The 20556-nt window shown below is 44.5% G+C and overlaps 1 protein-coding gene across 3 annotated transcripts in view; it reads right to left on the bottom strand.

Moving 5' to 3' along the window:
* Nucleotides 1-20556, bottom strand: part of LOC126161504 (disks large 1 tumor suppressor protein) — a 935475-nt gene that overhangs the window by 660295 nt on the left and 254624 nt on the right. For all 3 annotated transcript variants that reach the window (XM_049917405.1, XM_049917407.1, XM_049917406.1), the window contains one exon: nt 5992-6027. In XM_049917405.1, the coding sequence (XP_049773362.1) occupies nt 5992-6027 (36 nt within the window). The remainder of the gene's footprint in view (nt 1-5991; nt 6028-20556) is intronic.

Below are 20556 nucleotides of genomic sequence, written 5' to 3'. Positions count from 1 at the left end.
GCTGCGGTCCGATCCCAGTTCGACGGGCACGTGCACCTTCCGCCGACCACTGGCGACAACATCGATGTACTGTGGAGACCCCACGCCCCACGTGCTGAGCAATTCGGCGGTACGTCCACCCGGCCTCCCGCATGCCCACTATACGCCCTCGCTCAAAGTCCGTCAACTGCACATACGGTTCACGTCCACGCTGTCGCGACATGCTACCAGTGTTAAAGACTGCGATGGAGCTCTGTATGCCACGGCAAACTGGCTGACACTGACGGCGGCGGTGCACAAATGCTGCGCAGCTAGCGCCATTCGACGGCCAACACCGCGGTTCCTGGTGTGTCCGCTGTGCCGTGCGTGTGATCATTGCTTGTACAGCCCTCTCGCAGTGTCCGGAGCAAGTATGGTGGGTCTGACACACCGGTGTCAATGTGTTCTTTTTTCCATTTCCAGGAGTGTATATCAAATAAATCTAAAACAGCTGAATGGTGTCTTGAGCAGAGATTATAATAAGGAACACCAACAAAGTTGACAAAAATAAGCGAACAACAAAAACACGACACGATATCTAATAAGATGTAGGAAACCTGTTCGCATTCGAAACAGCTTCCAGTCGTCTCGGAAAAAATACAGGTCCTGTATGATTTTCAAGGAAATCTTATCCCACTCTTCCTGCAAAATAGCCCGAAGTTCAGGTAACAGTGACTGAGGTGACTACTGATCACAATTCATTTCTTCCCAATTAAACCACAAAAAAAACCACGCCGTCTACAGGCCGCAACTGGCCCATCGGGACCATCCGACCGCCGTGTCATCCTCAGTGGAGGATGCGGATAGGAGGGGCGTGGGGTCAGCACACCGCTCTTCCAGTCGTTATGATGGTATTCTTGACCGAAGCCGCTACTATTCGGTCGAGTAGCTCCTCAATTGGTATCACGAGGCTGAGTGCACCCCGAAAAATGGCAACAGCGCATGGCGGCCTGGACGGTCACCCATCCAAGTGCCGACAACGCCCGACAGCGCTTAACTTCGGTGATCTCACGGGAACCGGTTTATCCACTGCGGCAAGGCCGTTGCCCAAAGTAAACCACAAAGGGTCAATAATATTAAGATGTAGAGAGTCTGGAAGCCAGAGGAGATGCTGCAATTCATCCTCGTGATCACACACCAGTTCTGGGCGATGCTACTAGCTGTGTAAACATGGGCCCTGTCGTCTGCTAACAGAGCGTCATCAATGAGGAACAAACATTCTACCATGGGACGGGCCTGACTAGATAAAATGGTTACGTAATCCTTGGCAGTAATGCTCCCTTGCAGACTGACCGTGGAGTCGATGGAGTACCACGACATGGCAGCCCAAATCATCACCAGATACCTGCCGTGTTTCGCTCTAGAGACGTAAATTCGGCCGAAAGCTGGAAACAGTGTGAAACAAGACTCATTTGACGAGATCCTTTCTTCCATCGCTCCAAATTCAAATGGCTCCAAGCATTATGGGACTTAGCGTCTGAGGTCATCAGTCCCCTAGAGTTAGACCTACTTAAACCTAACTTACCTAAGGACATCACACACATCCATGCCTGAGGCAGGATTCGAACCTCAGACCGTAGCAGCAGCGCGGTTCCGGACTGAAGCGCCTAGAACCGCTCGGCCACAACGACCGGCTCCATTGCTCCACAGTCCATGTTTTATGGTTTCGGCACCATATTGTCCAATAACGGGCATTTGCATCACTGATGTGTGGTTTTGGTGTTCCAGTTCGTCCTACAATTTCCTGCTTCTGGAGCTCATTTCGTCTTGTTTTGGTGCTGACAGAGTTTGCGAGTGCGACATTCAGTTCTGCAGTGACTTTTGCAGCTGTCGTCCTCCTATTTACCGACACAATGCTCTTCAATGATTGTAACGATCACTCAACATACACTTTAGTCCGCTTGGTGACTTAGCGAATGATGTCTTTCCGCTTTCGCTATACGCGGTATAAATCTTCCACAGCCTCTTGAAACATGGGACACATCGACTACCTTGGTTACGGAGGCACCCATCATAAGAACGCGCCCACTGTCGAACTCACTTAGCTCCGACATAATGCACTCACAACTACACAGAACACCATTCTGGCCACGACTGACACTTGCAACGTGTTGTGGATATTGCACTGGTGCCGTTCGTGGTCAAACACAACAGTGCAACCTGCAGGTTTGGCTAGCATCTGCACTTATGTTCGAGCATGCATGCCTCGTGGTTGTAAGGTGCCTCTCACGTGAGGAAGACATTTTTACCAGTTTTAATAAATTATTGCCTCTCATTGATGTATTCACGATAGTTAGGAAGTGCTGTAGTCCGTAGCTGGCCATGAGTCGGAGAGCATTTCCCACGCTTGCTGGCTAGGTGACGAAGCCACCATATGTCGCGCATAGTGGGGTGGGGCTCGGCGCTGGACCGTAGCAAAAAGCGTTAGCCTGAGAAATATACATGACGGGAAGTACCGCCATCTTGGCGCCAAAGTCACCGATTTTGTTTATATTTAATAATTAAAGTCATTTATGACAACATGAATACTAGGAGGAGCCTCTGGATGTTTAAAACTATTTATCATGATTTTGCCTCGTTAAAATTCACACCCGTTCATTAACACATGCATATCTTAGTAAGTACGAACTTGATCGGAAATCCACGAACTGTGACGAAACTAGTAAGAGATACGGACTGCGCGCCAAAGTCGACAGCCGGCGTTAAGAGCTCTTCCTGTCTTGTTCGATGGTAGCCATGCTCTCGGTTACGAGTAGTTTGTGACATGAGTTTTTCATTATTGATCTAATAGGAATAACAGTGATATTACGGCACTCTGAATGTTAATTTCGAGTAAATAATTACCCCAAAGTTGATCGACAGCAATTTCAGATAACTAGCTTCCACCGACAGAGACATCCAATGCGCCAATGAAGAATCTGCACGGGACGACATTTACGAGAGCTGCACCGCGCACAGGTAGGAGGAAATCCGACGACACGACCCACCAAGGCGGGTCAAGGAAGGTCCGACTTCCACTCGCAAATTCCGGGTGGAAATGCTGACCAGTTATACTGTACGTCACATATACCACCCTCTACGGACTCGCGGCTAAGCTAATAACAGTATCAGTTTAGAAGCGAGGGGATGTTGCACGGTGTTGCCATATTATTGTCCAATCCCTGTAAGTTAGGTGATACTGAGAGCTTAGATTAGTAAATGATAAACTAGAACTAGTAGTTTTCCTATTTGGACTGTGATGATGGCCGAAGTAGAGAGAATGTACAGTGCAGACTGGTATTAATAAGAAAAGCTTTCCTGAAGAAGATAAATCTAATATTACTTTGTTAAAAAGTTTTTTTCAAGTACTTGTCCAGATTGTAGCATTATACATTATTCGATCAAAAGTACCTGGACATCTACACTACTGGCCATTAAAATTGCTACATCACGAAAATGACGTGCTACAGACACGAAATTTAACCGACAGGAAGAGGATGCTGTGATATGCAAATGATTAGCTTTTCTGAGCATTCACACAAGGTTGGAGCCGGTGGCGACACCTACAACGTGCTGACATGAGGAAAGTTTCCAACCGATTTCTCATACACAAACAGCTGTTGACCGGCGTTGCCTGGTGAAACGTTGTTGAGATGCCTCGTGTAAGGAGAAGAAATACGTACCATCACGTTTCCGACTTTGATAAAGGTCGGTTTGTAGCCTATCGTGATTGCAGCTTATCGTATCGCGACATTGCTGCTCGCGTGGTCGAGATCCAGTGACTGTTAGCAGAATATGGAATCGGTGGCTTCAGGAGGGTAATACGGAACGCCGTTCTGGATCCCAACGGCCTCGTATCACTAGCAGTCGAGATGACAGGCATCTTATCTGCATGGCTGTAACGGATCGTGCAGCCACTTCTCGATCCCTGCGTCGACCGATTGGGACGTTTGCGAGACAACAACCATCTGCACGAACAGTTCGACGACGTTTGCAGCAGCATGGACTATCAGCTCGGAGACCACACGGCTGCGGTTAGCCGTGACGCTGCATCACAGACAGGGGCGGCTGCGATGGTGTACTGAACGACGAACCTGGGTGCACGAATAGCACAATGTCATTTTTTCGCATGAATCCAGGTTTTGTTTACAGCATCATGATGGTCGCACTCGTGTTTGGTGACATCGCGGTAAACGCACATTGGAAGCGTGTATTCGTCATCGCCATACTGGCGTATCACCAGGCATGATGGTATGGGGTGCCATTGGTTACACGCCTCAGTCACCTATTGTTCGCACTGACGGCACACTGAACAATGGACGTTCCATTACAGATGTGTTACCACCCGTGGCTCTACCCTTCATTCGATCCCTGCGAACCCTACATTTCAGCAGGATAATGCACGACCGCACGTTGCATGTCCCGTACGGGTCTTTCTGGATATAGAAAATGTTCGACTGCTGTCCTGGCCAGCACGTTCTGCAGATCTCTCACCGACTGAAAACGTCTGGTCAATGGTGGCCGAGCGACTGGCTCGTCACAATAATCTAGTCACTACTCTTGAACTGTGGCATCGTGTTGAAGCTGCATGGTGAGCTATACCTGTACACGCCATCCAAGCTCTGTTTGACTCAATGCCCAGACGTATGAAGGCCGTTATTACGGCCAGAGGTGGTTGTTCTGGGTACTGATTTCTGAGGATCTATGCACCCAATTTCCGTGAAAATGTAATCACATGTCAGTTCTAGTATAATATATTTGTCCAATGAATACACGTTAACCATCTGCATTTCTTCTTGGTGTAGCAATTTTAATGGCCAGTAGTGTATTAATGGACATTACCATGGGTTGTGTCCATACTTCGTCACTATGACAGCTTAAAGTCTGCTGGGGACACTTTCAATGAGGTGTCTGAATGTTTGTGGAAAAGTAGCAGCCCATTATTTCTCAATAACCGTAAACAGAAAAAGTAATGACGTTAGGCGTTGGGGTCTTGAACGAAAGAGACTTTATAACTCATCCCAAACGTGGTCTATTTGGCTGAGGTGGGATCTGGGCAGGCCAGTCCATTTTACGAACGTTACTGTCCACAAACGATTCCCTCAGAAATGCTGGTTTATGACAGGATGCATTCTCATCCTGATACAATCTCCATATATTCCTCTACTTCAAACACCACTCAGTCCTGTAAAAAGCTGTGCGGGGTAGCAACGCGATCTGCGCGGCTCCTCCCCCCCCCCCCCCCCCACCTGTAGGAGGTTCGAGTCCTCCCTCGGGCATGGGTGTGTGTGTGTGTGTGTGTGTGTGTGTGTGTGTGTGTGTGTGTGTCGTCCTTAGCGTAAGTTAGTTTAAGTTATATTAAATAGTGTGTAAGCTTAGGGATAGATGACGTCAGCAGTTTGGTCCCAAAAGACTTTACCACAAATGTCCAATTTTCAAAGTCCTGTAAAATTCGTTCATAATCTTCTTGGAAGGCAGCCCCTCGAGATATTCAGTGGTAAATTTTGCATTACATGAGGATGTTTGGCTATTTCTGATCAGACAGTGTATGGAGTGAATTGTGAACTACAGACAGTGCAAACAAAAACAGAATAGAAGCGTTTACAGTGTGGTGCTGCAGAACAATGCTAAAGACTAGAACTTATAAGTATGGACGGCTGTAAATGTGTGAGAGCGGCGCGTGAGTCGTGCCTGGAGAACACAGCGGGTAGAAGCTGTGACCGTGGAGGGCGGTGGTTGCGGGTTCTAGTTCAAGTCTCCGGCACGCAGTATCAATCTGCCAGGAAGTTTCACATAATCTCTTTTTGAAAGAAATGACGCCCTTAGTTCTAACACAGGCACTTATTTGGCCGCGCTCGTACACCGCGCTCGCGGAGAAAAGTGTGAAATTCAAAGCACAGAAAACCGGCTCTCGCACCTACCAAAACACACGCAGCGGGCAGTGAGTGACAGGACATGCAGACTGATCACACACAGCGCCAGTAGGATACTCACGTGTTTGCTATCTCCGGGCAACAGCGGCGTGTGCGCCTGAAACACAAACAGGTACCTTGTCAGTTAGGCGGGAGCCACACAAGCGGGCTAGCACACATACACATGGAATATGCAAACCAGGCAGAGCTGTCTCTTTCTGCTCACACACTGTATGCAATGTGCGTTCCGACACACACACACACACACACAAAGAGAGAGAGAGAGAGAGAGAGAGAGAGAGAGAGAGAGAGAGAGAGAGAGAGCTTTATTTATCATAGTCCACTTTCCTGATGACACGAATGGACCGATACACATTGAATTACTTGAATGTGAATTTTCATGATAATCTGTTCATTTTTCTTTCCCTTATTTATTTCTATTCTGGACAATGAATCATGTTTAGAGTGTCCGTAATGCTATTTTTTCCTTATCTTTATTTCTTTCTACTACTATCACCTTAATATTTAGACAGACAGAGAAGGAGATGCTTCCTGTGCATGGCTATCTAGGGCACAATTAATTCTAGAGCACAGTAATAGTACAACGCTTTATTATTACTTTTCGGCAATTCAATAATGATTTTACGTGGCACACAGATACAGTGACAGATGGTATACACACTAATGGCATAAACTCGTGGAAAGGTATGACATCTTCATAAGAAACGATACGTTCCTATCCGAACATTTTTATTAAAAGTTGTTGCACCGAATCACGTCACCTTAGCGCAAGAGTCATTTAGAGCTCGAGCGCAGGGCAAGCTATAGTCGCCAGTGTAACGGTCGGCAGCTGTGGATGAGAGAAAAGGTAACCTGCGTGGTAATGTCCACTGGGGTGCGCAATGTCCACTGCAGAGGACTGCTGTTTATGGTCGCTCCTTTGGCGTTTTCAATCAGTCCCGAGGCTGCAAATGCACGCAGTCCACTGCAATAGGCACTCCCTACTAGTGCCGTGGTCTGCGTGCATTTGCAGCCTCAGGAATGATTGAAAACGCCAAAGAAGCGGCCGTGAACAGCTGTCTAGTGCAGTGGACACGGCGCACCACAGACTTACGACAAACAAGCGTAACGTAAGCGGCAGTGTCAGCATCTGAACACTAGGCTCAGCCTCTGAACACTAGGTTAAGCCTCTCAACACATAACGACACAAATATAACCATTTTAAAAACGTTCACAATTTAGATTCTCCTACATAGTTTAAAAGTTACAACACCTTACAGAATCACGAGACACACGCCGCAAGGCAAGAGGCAAGGAACAGTGCAACGCTGCAGCTATGGATTTACGTATTACTGTGGCGCCTTTTCGTGATCATTAATAACCATTCAGTAATAAGCATATGGATCGTACTGTGAAACCGATCATCCACGAGAGTTTACGAAGATACGCGAAGCTCTGTAAGTTATAAGTATATCAGTTTTGAGGCAAAGAAGCAGTGATTTCCAGGGGCAATCTGACAGTATTGATTGAATTGTTACCTTTGGGCAGTTCGATCTGAAATATATGTCGTGCAAATTCAGGCAAAGAATACTGTGTGCTATTTTACTGCTGTAACGATATCGATTCCGAGTAAATTGGGATTGTACGTCAATACCGACCAGCTTTCACCGCTAGACGCGAGGCCGAATAAAATTACGATATCAAGAAAGTACTCTGTACTAAGTCAGGAAAGTATTCTGTACTAGGTACGGTAGAAGACCCCTATTATCCAACCAAAGAGATTCTCGTACATAGTTTAAAAGTTACAACGCCTTACAGAATCACGAGACAGACGCCGCAAGGCAAGGGGCAAGAAACAGTGCAACGCTGCAGCTTCAGCGGAAGGTGTCGACACAGGTATGTCAAATACGAGGGTGAGTCAAATCAAAACCTTAAATATTTTTTTAAATACTATTTATTGTGCAGAAGTGGTACAAAGCAGTATCACTTTTCAACATAATCTCCCCCACGCTCAATTCAAGTCCTCCAGCACTTACAAAGTGCATAAATTCCTTTAGAAAAAAATTCTTTTGGTAGTCCGTGCAACCACTCATGCACCGCGTGGCGTACCTCTTCATCAGAACGAAACTTCTTTCCTCCCATTGCGTCTTTGAGTAGTCCAAACATATGGAAGTCACTTGGGGCAAGGTCTGGTGAGGATGGTGGATCAGGAAGATACTCAAAATGCAGGTCTGTGATTGTTGCAACTGTTATACGGGCAGTGTGGGGCCTTGCCTTGCATTGTCATGTTGTAAAAGGACACCTGCTGACAACAATCCACGTCGCTTTGATTTGATTGCAGGCCACAGATGATTTTTTTAGGAGATCTGTGTATGATGCACTGGTGACAGTGGTCCCTCTAGGCATGTAATGCTACAAAATGACGCCTTTTTCGTCCCAAAGGAGTGTCAGCATAACCTTCGTTTTGGTGATGAGGAATGGCGCCATTCCTTGCTCGCTCTCTTCGTTTGCCGTCGGTGGAAGTGAACCCAGGTTTCGTCCTCAGTTACGATTCTTGCAAGGAAGCCATTACCATCTCGTTCAAAGCTCCGAAGAAGTTCTTCACAAGCATCAACACGTCGTTCTCTCATTTCAGGAGTCAGCTGCCGCGGCACCCATCTTGCAGACACTTTGTGAAACTGGAACACATCATGCACAATGTGGTGTGCTGACCCGTGACTAATCTGTAAACATGCTGCAATGTCATTCAGAGTCACTCGGCGGTTTTCCTTCACTATGGCTTCAACTGCTGCAGTGTTCTGTGGAGTCACAAGTCGTTGTGCCTGACCTGGACGAGGAGCATCTTCCGCTGAAGTCACACTATTTGCGAACTTCCTACTCCATTCGTAGACTTGCTGCTGTGACAAACATGCATCACCGCACTGAACCTTCATTCGTCGATGAATTTCAGTAGGTTTCACACCTTGACTACGCAAAAACCGAAAATCAGAACGCTGTTTTTCCCTGGTGCAAGTCGCAAGTGGGGTGGCCATCTTTATACTGATACTGCGACGGTATGTGTGCACCTGCACTATGCTGCCACCTACAGGCCATTCTGCGCGATGTTTGTAGCACGCTTACCAACTTACAGGATTACGGCGCGAAATTTCGATTTGTTATTACAAATTTAAGGTTTTCATTTGACTCACCCTCGTAGTACGTATGGTCAGTTAAGGTGATGCCCGTGTGATCTGTTGCATACCTATCGGGCGTTACTCGTCAACGATCGCTTTCTATACCTATGCGTTCAATGTCTTACCAGATTACCCTCCAATGAATACCCGTTTATCATCTGCATTTCTTCTTGGTGTAGCAATTTTAATGACCAGTAGTGTACATACAAATGTGCCTGAGTAAAGGAAGAGGCATACACGCGAAAACCTGAACTGTAACTCGGATGCTTGTTCTGATGGAGGTACTAGTGGCAGTTCGCCTGAGAGTGCACAGTTCAGTGCCTCGCCACGGCGACCCTGAGATCTGCAGGAGCAAATTCTCTGAGGCGAGTACGTGATGGGCGCGGTCTGCGAGACGTGTGCGCGCCGTGCAGCGCCGACTCAACGTCGGCCCCGATGAGTAATATGCCTCGCACTTCTGGCGCCGGGCCAATTTTCTGCGCTGTTGCTTCGCGAGCAGCGAGGGCGCTGTTGATGGCGGTAATGGGCTTTGGACTTTACGTCTGGTCGGCGGCGAGGTCGTTACAGGGCGGCCAACTTCGCCTGGGCCGCGAACAAGGTGCTCCGCCAAGAGTCCGATGCTCCCGCTACCAGAATAACGTGCCGCGCTCGCTACTGCAGCTACCTGCCCACTAAAATTGGAAGGTCAATAGTCTTTAAACACAATCACTCGTAGAGCTGGCGGAAGACTCGCAAGAATCAGAATTTCGTTGCTCACATATATTATAACAGTTTTGTGACCGAATTATTCTCCAGTATTTAATTATACGATAATTTTTACTGTATTTTAGCTGGCTATTTGATCCTAATGCATGCAATAAGCAATTTTAAAAAATTATACATTCCCTGCTGTAACGGAACCTATTAAAGGCTTTACTTTACCGAAGTATGCGATACCCTCCAAATTCAACCAGTTTAACGAGTATTTATGATTACAGAAAAGTTATTGTGTATGTTAACAATGATTGCATAACATGTCTCCATAAACAGTCAACCCATTAAATTATACTAAATAACTGGCCCACACAAAAGTTAATATCACTTGATCACTGATACAGCAAATGTCATCATGTAAAAACACTAAGTTCATCTTAAATAATTAATATGAAGTATGAAAAATAGTGGCCGACTTACGTATTTTGGATCTCCTTAAATAAAAATCACCCAGTGAAACCTATTTGTTCATTAGGACCGTTTTCATTCAGTATTCACGTAAACACTCCTATTTTAGACGAAAACCAATGTAATTCTTAATAACTCATGTTATTTACTTATTTATGCAAATTAGAGAAGTCAATTGACAAACTTCTCAAAAACGGCCTTTTTGTAACAAAGAATTATTCTGTCAAGTCAACAAATCTGTCTGTCATTTTAATAACCTGTTAAATTATGTCACTCGATATAAATTAATAACTTTTCTGCACAAATTACGATAACAGATGTACATGTGACTTATAAGCTATATCTCTTTTTAGTAGTTCTTTGACAAGGTTATAAATACAGGCAGCAAGAAGGGTGGGGAGCGGAGTCTGAATGTCACTTTGGTAAAGTGTATGTGTGTTATTGTTCGAGGTGGATAAACGTTGCAAAGAACATGTAAAAGAAGTACTACTTTGTGTTGTGTCATTGTCTTTGGTGGACAATGGAATTAAGATGGCCACCAGAGTAATAAAAGTGGAGTATTTGAAGTTTAAATATTTGTTGGTTTCGCTCATTATTTATCATCAAAAGCACATCAAAAACACGGGACGTCATCTTTTTACCCCTAGACAACCAGATTTAGAGCCAGCATTAGCATCGAGACACAGCAGCGATCCAGCAAGCAGCAGCGATTACCACAATGCATTTTAATTGCGCCAACTTAACATCAAGTGCTAACAAGCTCCGTAAATGGGAGTGAAATAGTGCGTTTATAGCAATATCTACGACTAGGCGACCATTATACTGTCCACCCGCATTTTCTAAGCTTCACTTGCCTTCGAGACAATTTTGTGCGGTTACGTGAATTTTGGTAAAACTTTTATACTAAGCATATTTATGCAGTGATGTCTTGGACCAAACCTGTATTTGTTTTTGTACAGGTTTTTATATCTTTGATGATATATTCGTGCTCTTAAGCCTAGTTTACACGACGACATTGTGTTGCGCCATTCGTTGCGTGGAATGCGTTGCACGCCTATGGTTTCATATTTGACTGCAGACACGGCGAAACCAGTATACACTTCAGTTTCGTCGTTTTGTGGGTTCCTGATCGTGTCTGAAATGAAAGTTTTGGCAGCTGCAAGTCGCACGAGTTGTGATGGAGTTAAAGCTTGTTGTGGGGAATCGCTGCATAATAAGACATTAAGAAACGTGTTTCGATTCGTGACTGGATGAAGAAAAGACGTCAGCTCGGTTGCTCAACATCCTTGCTGAAATAATTTATGACGGTAGATCCAAGAAGTTCTTTTAATTGTCTTAGAATGTCACCAGGACTGTTACCGTTTCTTCTAAACAGAGTTAATTATGCGATAAGGAATAAAGATATTGTAATGCACTGTCGCCAGAACTGAAATTACATATCACATTGCATGCATTACAATCGAGAACACTCGGCATGCTGTAAGATACGGTTTTAGTTGGTGATGACAACTTTTCATTAACACCAATAATTATTAAAAGTAATAATTATTAAAATTAACAGCAGTAATTATTCGAAGCAGGCCGCATTAAGAAGAGAATGGTTTGCAAACTACTCTCTTGAAGACAGATCTGTACAGTGACAATATTTCAAAATTCTAACATATGTGAACGGGGAGCACAGCAGCGAAGTTTTAAATAGATGAATATCTATTGAAGAATACAGCTTCTTGAATTTGTATAGCCTTCCCTCCTGTCAACAATATTCCTTAACAAAGAGTTGGCCAACTCGAACGATGGGATTATAGTCTTGTAGATGAGAGCATTGCCACAGCTAGAATTACACTTGCTTGTATTTTTCTTAATTCGGTTGTATATGTGCTCCTAACTCAATACATTTTGCCCTGCAGCTCAGATATTGTCAAACCATCTATGTTATGATCGCACATGAAGGTCTCAGCGGCAGCAAAATATTGCTTATTTTTACAATCAGTATCATTGAAATCCCACAAACACCTATGCAAAGCATAGAAGCATAGATATCTAAAAAGCGAGCATTATTCTCCGCTCCCCACTTCATATTTCAATTTATCTACCCTCTACGAACACACATAACCTCAAAACTTATGCAACTAGTGTCGCCAAATTTGGAACACGCCGAAAGTGTTTAGTTTTACCAACGAGTTGCGCAAACGCGAGGCGCGCATGCGCAGTGGCCGGCAGAGCAGTTGCATGCAACCTAGTGTCGTTGTGTAAACTAGGCTTAAAGTTCGTTGATACGCATCCCATTTGATTTTAAGACGGTGAGCACATCCTTTGTGTTTTCCCTTTAATAACATATTTCAAACTGTTGCATGCTGGCACAGTGACAAAACCCGCATAAAGGTTGCGTCCTTTTCGTTCTACATATGGACTTCACGTCGTAGCAAGTACGAGGGTCTTTCAATAAGTAATGCCCGAATTTTTTTTTCTCAGAACATATTTATTGTTAGGTTAGAATTTGGTGACAATATACACCAACATGCCTTGTCCATCTCCTACTTTTCTACGTAGTCTCCATCACGTTCTATGGCCGTACGCCAACGTTGTGGAAGGGCATTTATTCCCTGCTGGTAATAGCTCTTGTCCTGTAGGCGTAGTCATATTTTCACTACATGACTGTCACTCTCGTCTTCTTCAAAGCGTGTTACCCGTAAAGAATCTTTAAGCTCCAACAATTCAGATGAAATGGCCTTTCTTTGAATCTTGTGGTCCGCTGTGAGCATTAGTGGAACCCATCGTGAGCAGCTCGTTGAATATCCAGGAGTCTCGATCATTACAGACGCACTTCCATTGCTCATAGATAACTGTAGAGCCAGTTGTCGAGTTGTGTTGCACCGGTCGGCACGAATAATGGCATACGTACGATTCAGCAAGTCTGGAACAGTGGCTGCGACAGGACGTCCCGAGCGTGGCTGATCATGTAGCTCTGTTTTTGCATTTCCTGACGCTGTAACTTTCTTTACCCATCGCCAAAATGTACGCCTATCAACTGCAGCATCGCCATGCACTGCACACAAACGTTCATGGAGGATGTTCACCAAGGTTTCTTTTTCGTACACAAGATTTCAATAACAGTACACTGCTTGTATCGTGAATCGTATGTAGACACCATTTTGACGCTGCACTACGGCTCTGCCATCTACCAGAACGGTTCGACACCACCGGCGCACAGAACAACCGTCAAATGCGATGCACCAACATGTACGTTTGCCTATCTATATTTATGGCTTTTTTTTTTAATGTGGGGCATTACTTATTGAAAGACCCTCGTAAGCTGTTACGCTGTTTGACGATAATATCATATGAAATTTATACGTTTACGGGTTTAGTGTGAATTGTGTTAAACATTGTTGTATATTACTGCTTATGCCCGTCTCTGCCATGGTTCTGCGAAACTATTCTCTCTTGTTTCGTCTTGTAGCGGCTGTAGCTTTTGCTATTGCTTTTACTGCCTGGAAGCAAGATGGTTTCCAAGTGGGCGGAATTTGGTAGTTGTTAAATTATGAAACTAAAAAAATGGCTCTGAGCACTATGGGACTTAACATCTGAGGTCATCAGTCCCCTAGAACTTAGAACTACTTAAACCTAACTAACCTAAGGACATCACACACAACCATGCCCAAGGCAGGATTCGAACCTGCGACCGTAGCGGTAGCGCGGTTCCAGACCGTAGCGCCTAGAACCTCTCGGCCACACCGGCCGGCTATGAAACTAAGTGTTTGCTTTAAAATAAAACAACAGCCTGTGCAGGAAAATGAATTCCATCGATAAACTGGTGCGATCCTTAATAACAAATGAAGATATTCGATAACAATCAACATTTAAAAAATATCTTTGTTGTATGTTAAAAATTCGATAATGCAGTATCGATAATGATAAATTGCTAAGTGCACTTGCATCGCCCTGTGCGGCCCCTTACAAGTAGATATGCTGTCGATAATAAACGACATAAATAAAATTTCGTAGGTCGATATTAAAGTATGGACGTTGCAATAATGATGCCAAAAAAATTGCAACATCGATATTAAACTTGGTGAAGTACTGGGTGCTTTCAGTTTAAAAATGACCAGTTTCCGTTCCAGATATGAAACATCGTTAGATCTGATTGCATGGGTTACATGAGAAACTCGTCAAACTGAGAAGTTACTCTTGTAGTTGATTACGCAGATCTGTGCAAGCGAAACTGGTCTTTTTTTTTTTTTTTTTTTAATGAAAGCAATCAGTACAGACAATAAAATCTGTTGTTCGAAGATGACTTCGGATTTCCTATGCAGACAATACATCAGTTTTACCATACGTGGAATACTCGCACAGGCATCGGCCTGCTGAGATAAACTTTTGCGATCCCTAGAGGCACGCAAGAATAATCGATAATAATCAATACTGCATTTACTAAATATCGTTGTTGAATGCTTACACATCGATACTGTTTTATAAATTGCAGAATCGGAGTTAAACCAAAATATCGGCCTTGGATGACAGCAACAGCACCAGATTAATTGTTGCAGTTTTTCTTTTTTCATCTAAACGAACTTTCTTTTCTGCACTCTTAAAAACGATAAAATAATCCCCGTTACTCGCATGCAAAATATAAAAGATCTGGCATGAAACCAAAACACACAACTAGAGAAAGTCTTGAGTTCCATTACAAAGGAAATTAGATTGCCCTTACTATCAGCTGAAATTGATAACCTTTTCTGCCTTTATTAGCTACGCGCGATTTCAGGTTAAAGAACACACCTTCAATACTTTAGTTTCTTCGAAGGCTATCAATTTGACCCCTTTCAAACTCGCTCAGTTGGCTGTTCAAATTCAAATGGCTCTGAATACTATGATACTTGACATCTGAGGTCATCTGCCACTAGAAGTTAGAACTACCGAAACCTAACTAACCTAAGGACATCACACACATCCATGCCCGAGGCAGGATTCGAACCTGCGACCGTAGCGGTGGCGCGGTTCCAGACTGAAGCGCCTAGAACCGCTCGGCCACATCGGCTGGCTCAGTTGGCTGTAAGTTGCACGAATGCGTCTCCCTAGCATTGTTGATTGCTTGCTTCACACGTTTGCACCGCACTGAACCTTCTGGCTGTAAGCATTCTCTATTAAATGGTAGACACAGAGAGCGGTCTGGCAGCTATGCCATTACGTTATCTGTTGGCTGACGACGTTGAATCAGAAGATCTACTATCCCCCAGGTGGCATACGCCGCCATCGGATCACAATCGTCATCGTCATTCCAGGTGTAATAATTTTTTCTTTTTTTCAGCAATGTATTTTACCATTATAATACCTTGACGCAATGCACTCCGCTACCGCTGACGAAGCTGAAAGCTAGAAATGTTTATTAGTCAACACCACTCGGAAATAATCTTTCAAGGCTTGTTTCGGAGGTTTATATATGTATATATCCACAATGGTATAGAAAACTGATGTCCAGTCACTGACCTTAAAAGTATGAAGAAAATCGAAAACAGCCATTCCATACTGTCCCCTTGCCAGTGGCAAACAGCGTCATTCGACAAGTAGATTGCTGCGCACTGCCTCCGCTGTTTGACTGAGCCTCTATTGCTTCCTTCATTCGTTCACTGCTAACTGGCGGATATTTTACAAGGGTAGACAATGCGTTTTTTTCTCTTTTTTAATTTTTTTTCTTTTTTACTTTCACTTTGCTCCAAACATTCATCAATTTCGCCGCATTTCCTTCTCCACAAAACGTGTACTGGAAAATAAAAATTCTGATATTTTTACTTCTCCTTTGCTTCCACTCATTCTGATTTTTTTTACCGTATATTCTCTTCCCCTGAGACACATTAGAGAGTAGCAAAGCAAGAATTACTAAAACTGCAGCACCGCGAGCGGTGAGTGGCACGGCGGAAAAGCAAGCCAACTCGGCGTGCATTACGCCTCATTACTGTCGAAACGGGCCCATCACCGAGACTTCTCCCAGAGCAAACGAGAATTCATTGGCCGCCAGTTACGTGTTATCAGCGGCGGAATGGCACTCCGCACACGCCGGTTGCCCGCGCAAACAAATCAAATGCTCTGCTTGCTGGCCCGACATTCGGTGTGCCGACCGTTCGGCTGTGAACAACGCGGGTCTGCCTCACAATTAAATTCACTACCGTGTGGCCGGGTAGCGCTGATGAAATCCATTTTACAGTTTTCCCCCGAAATAGATCCACTTTCGAAAGCTGTGCTGGCGGCTATCGAGTACCATATCCGAAATGGATCATGCCCCGACTAGAGGCTGTTTTAAGTGTCGCATATGCCGATAGCAGGTAGTATTGGTCAAATCCACGAGGTCCGTTCAATAAATAACTAACAATTCCTCGAGCTAGAATTTAATCTTGTGATATTCTGTTAGCTTACTTTGCAACAAACACGCCGTACTAGTATTACTGCTGGCGCTCCTGAATTCTCCCCCCTCCTTCCCACTGTGGGAAGTGGACAAACAGAGACATGTATAATGTCGCTTACCACAACAATGGAGGTTGCGTGCAACGCACAATATGCGCCTTTGAAATTTTGCTTGGGTCTCAACTAGGGTTTCCATCCGCCTCTTGTACTTTCTAGTCCCGACAAGATTCAATATTGTCCCGATTTTGCAAAATACTGTTATGAGCTTGGCTCAAGTACTGACGTATCGCCATATGTTAGAGTAACTTGTCAATGCAGCTTCAGTGAGTTTTATTTATGGTTGATTGATAAGAGGGAGGGGACCGAACAGTTTTTATTTATATCAACAAGCTTATGTTGACAACGTCTTCCCACGGATGGCCGCGCGGGATTAGCCGAGCGGTCTTAGGCGCTGCAGTCATGGACAGTGCGGCTGGTTCCGGCGGAGGTTCGACTCCTCCCTCGGGCATAAAGGTGTGTGTGTTTGTCCTTAGGATAATTTAGGTTAACTAGTGTGTAAGCTTAGGGACTGGTGACCTTAGCAGTTAAATCCCATAAGATTTCACACACATTTGAACATTTTCACGGATGGCGTTGCATATTGCTATCAAGTACCGACGATGCAAGCACCTTCTAGATCCAGCAACATCATTCGAGAAAATACCAGCCTTCTGCAGTAGATTCGAATAACGATGTGATAAGACTATTCTTTCTAAAAGTAATACGAACAACGAGGGCAATTTAGTAATGTCTGAAGTGTTTACTGCGGGTATATAGGGCGTGAAGTGTGTAGTGACGTGTACTTCGATGACTAAATTGTTACTGTCGACTGTTTACCGTCTAATAAACGTATCATAGCTTACGAAAATGCCTACGGATGGAAAGAAAAAGTGTCACTTTTCGCATGATTCTTTTGCCAAGAAACGACGTACGAATCAGGATGTGTTCTGTGAGATCTGTAGCTATTTCATTTACGTAACTGACGGAGGTAAGGCAGATGTGAGGCATCAAATTTCGACGGAGAATCATACAGATTCGCGGTAGAATCGACGTCAAAGCCTATTTCTACATTCATGAATAAACAAGATACACAGGAAGAATTGCTCGTTGCTGCTGCAGAACCAACAACAGTTTATAAAGTTGTAAAGCATAATCAATCCACCAGTTCTCTTGACAGTACCGCGAAACTGAATGCAGCAATGTATCCTGACTCCAAAGTCGCCCCAATGCAATCTACAGCCAGATCAAAGCTACAACGATTGTTGAAAATACTGTCGTACCACACTCAATTGCAAGACATTTCACTTTTCGGCATAGGCACCGACGCATCGGGCCGCAAGGCTCAAGAGATGTTTGCTTTAGTTGTTCAGTACATTACTGAAACTAGTCCGCCTCCGGTAGCTGAGTGGTCAGTGCCACAGACTGTCAATCCTAAGGGCCCGGGTTCGATTCTCGGCCGGCACGCTAGTTCAGCATGTTCGGTCAGAGGGCTAGCTGCCCTCTGTAATAAAAAAACTGAGTTAATGGATCAACAACGAACTGAAACTGGTGTCTTTCGACGTCCGCCCAGAGCAGCTACAACGAACAAAATGAGATTTAAAAAAAATAAAAAAATAAAAAAAAGTGGTCAATGCGACAGACCGTCAATCCTAAGGGCCCGGGTTCAATTCTCGGCTGGATCGGAGATTTTCTCCGCTCAGGGACTGGGTGTTGTGTTGTCCTAATCATCATCATTTCATACCCATAGACGCGCAAGTCGCCGAAGTGGCGTCAAATCGAAAGACTTGCACCAGGCGAGCGGCCTACCCGACGGGAGACCCTCGTCACACGGCATTATATTATTATTACTTTACTGAAACTGACGGAATCCAACAGAAGCTGTTGAAGTTTGATTCACTGAGTGACGAAACATCGGAGACAATTGCAAAGTTTTGTCTAGACACTTTAAGACAACTTCAAATTCCATTAGTTAAGTCAACTGCTTTTCGTGGAGACGATACACCTTCGAAGCGTTCCAATGACACGGCCAGCCGAATGTGTTTCACCAAATTAAAGAAGAACGAAAAAATATAGAAGGAATTGGACGCCCTTTCCATATTCTTCACAATACTGTACCAGGCGCCGCTGGAATCGTAACTGTCGACATTGGATTAATCGTAATGAAAATATTCTATTATTTTTCAAATACACGGTAAGGACAGAGAAGATGAAAGAGTTCTGCTTAAACGTTGATGTCAAAACATCACTCAAACATCACTCAAAAACAAGATGGCTATCGTTAATGGCCGCACTTGTGAGAATTTTTAAGTTTGGATTCCACTAAAACAATTTTTTGACGCCGAAGACAGGAAACCTAAAATAATTTCAGTTTTTTTCAGTAGTCCGATCCGTGTAATTTACTTCATGTTTCCGCAGTCAAACTTGGTTCTCATTGAAATATATATATATATATATATATATATAGAAAGCGTAGAGAAGAATAAAGTCTCGACACTCCAAGATATCTTAATGAAAGGAATGCTGCCAATTTTATTGGCGTGTAAACCAAGATCAGTTTGAGTAAATTAAAGAATGAGAACCCTAACCAAGAATTAATTAATTTGGTTTCGAAATTTGAGGAGAAGACAGTGGCTTTCTATAATATAGTATTTGATTTGATTCTTGAGTTTCTCCCGGCGTATTTGATAATCAAAATATCCACGGGTGTACTGCCCGTCTACAGTGTCCAACGGGCACAATATTTCGGCGATCATACATGTCGCCATCATCAGGTGAACTGACGGACTGAGCTCCTAGGAGATCCGTACCGAGCAAGTCGGCGATCGCTGAACATTTTTTGTCGGAAAATCACGCTGTGGAGTATGAACGCACGAGGATTCTGGTACAGACGTCGAGATACTGGGACAGCGTTGTTAGAGAGACCATCGAAATTCGCACCAATGACGACCTCATAAACCGTGACTGTGGCTATAATCTTAGCAAGGCTTGAGAACCAGCGATTGGGTTAATCAAGAGTACATCGAGCAAACGTATAGTTGTGACGGCCACGGCGGACAGAGCCATAACACCGACGTCATCTCAGACGCCGTCGCAATCTGTTCCGCCGCGCGACCGTGGCGCGGACAGCGGAGGGAGCGCGCCGCGGGCGGAGGGTATTTAAATCGGCCGCCGCCGCGACCTAGAGGCAGACGACGACGATGAATACACGCCGCTCTTCAGTTCCGAAGACGTGGCGAGTGTCATCAAATCGCTACCAACAAAAAAGGCACCAGGCAACGACCAGCTCACCAACGAACTATTAAAACATATCCCCGCCCTTGGCAATAACACACCTAGCAGATATCTTAAACGAAATTACACGATCGCTAAAATTCCCGACACAGTGGAAACACGCTGAAGTAGTCTCGATCGCAAAACCTGGAAAAGACCCGGGGTTCCCGCAGCACTACAGACCAATTAGTCTACTGCCTACCCTCAGTAAACTATACGAGCGCCTTCTCTTAGTACCGATACAGGATCACATCAGAAGAGAGTAAATCCTGCCCAAATTCCAGTTTGGATTTCGCCCACAACATTCGGCCCCCCAACAAATAATGAGGGTGGTTGAAGCAGCCACAGAAAGCTTCAACCGCAAAGGCTACTGCGGGATCGTCTTACTAGACGTTGCAAAAGCCTTTGATTCAGTTTGGCACACCGGGCTACTCCACAAAATGTACACCCAGGGCTTCCCCGGAAAGATTGTGAAACTTATAAAAAGCTATCTCTCCGGTAGGACATTCTCCGTGAAAGTAGAAACATCACTGTCAAGCAGGAGAAGAATACATGCAGGGGTACCACAGGGTTCGGTTCTTGGACCAACCCTGTACAGCCTCTAC

This window comes from Schistocerca cancellata, chromosome 2 (assembly GCF_023864275.1).
Source record: "Schistocerca cancellata isolate TAMUIC-IGC-003103 chromosome 2, iqSchCanc2.1, whole genome shotgun sequence".
Taxonomy (NCBI): domain Eukaryota; kingdom Metazoa; phylum Arthropoda; class Insecta; order Orthoptera; family Acrididae; genus Schistocerca; species Schistocerca cancellata.
This window is presented reverse-complemented; position numbering and strand designations above follow the sequence as displayed.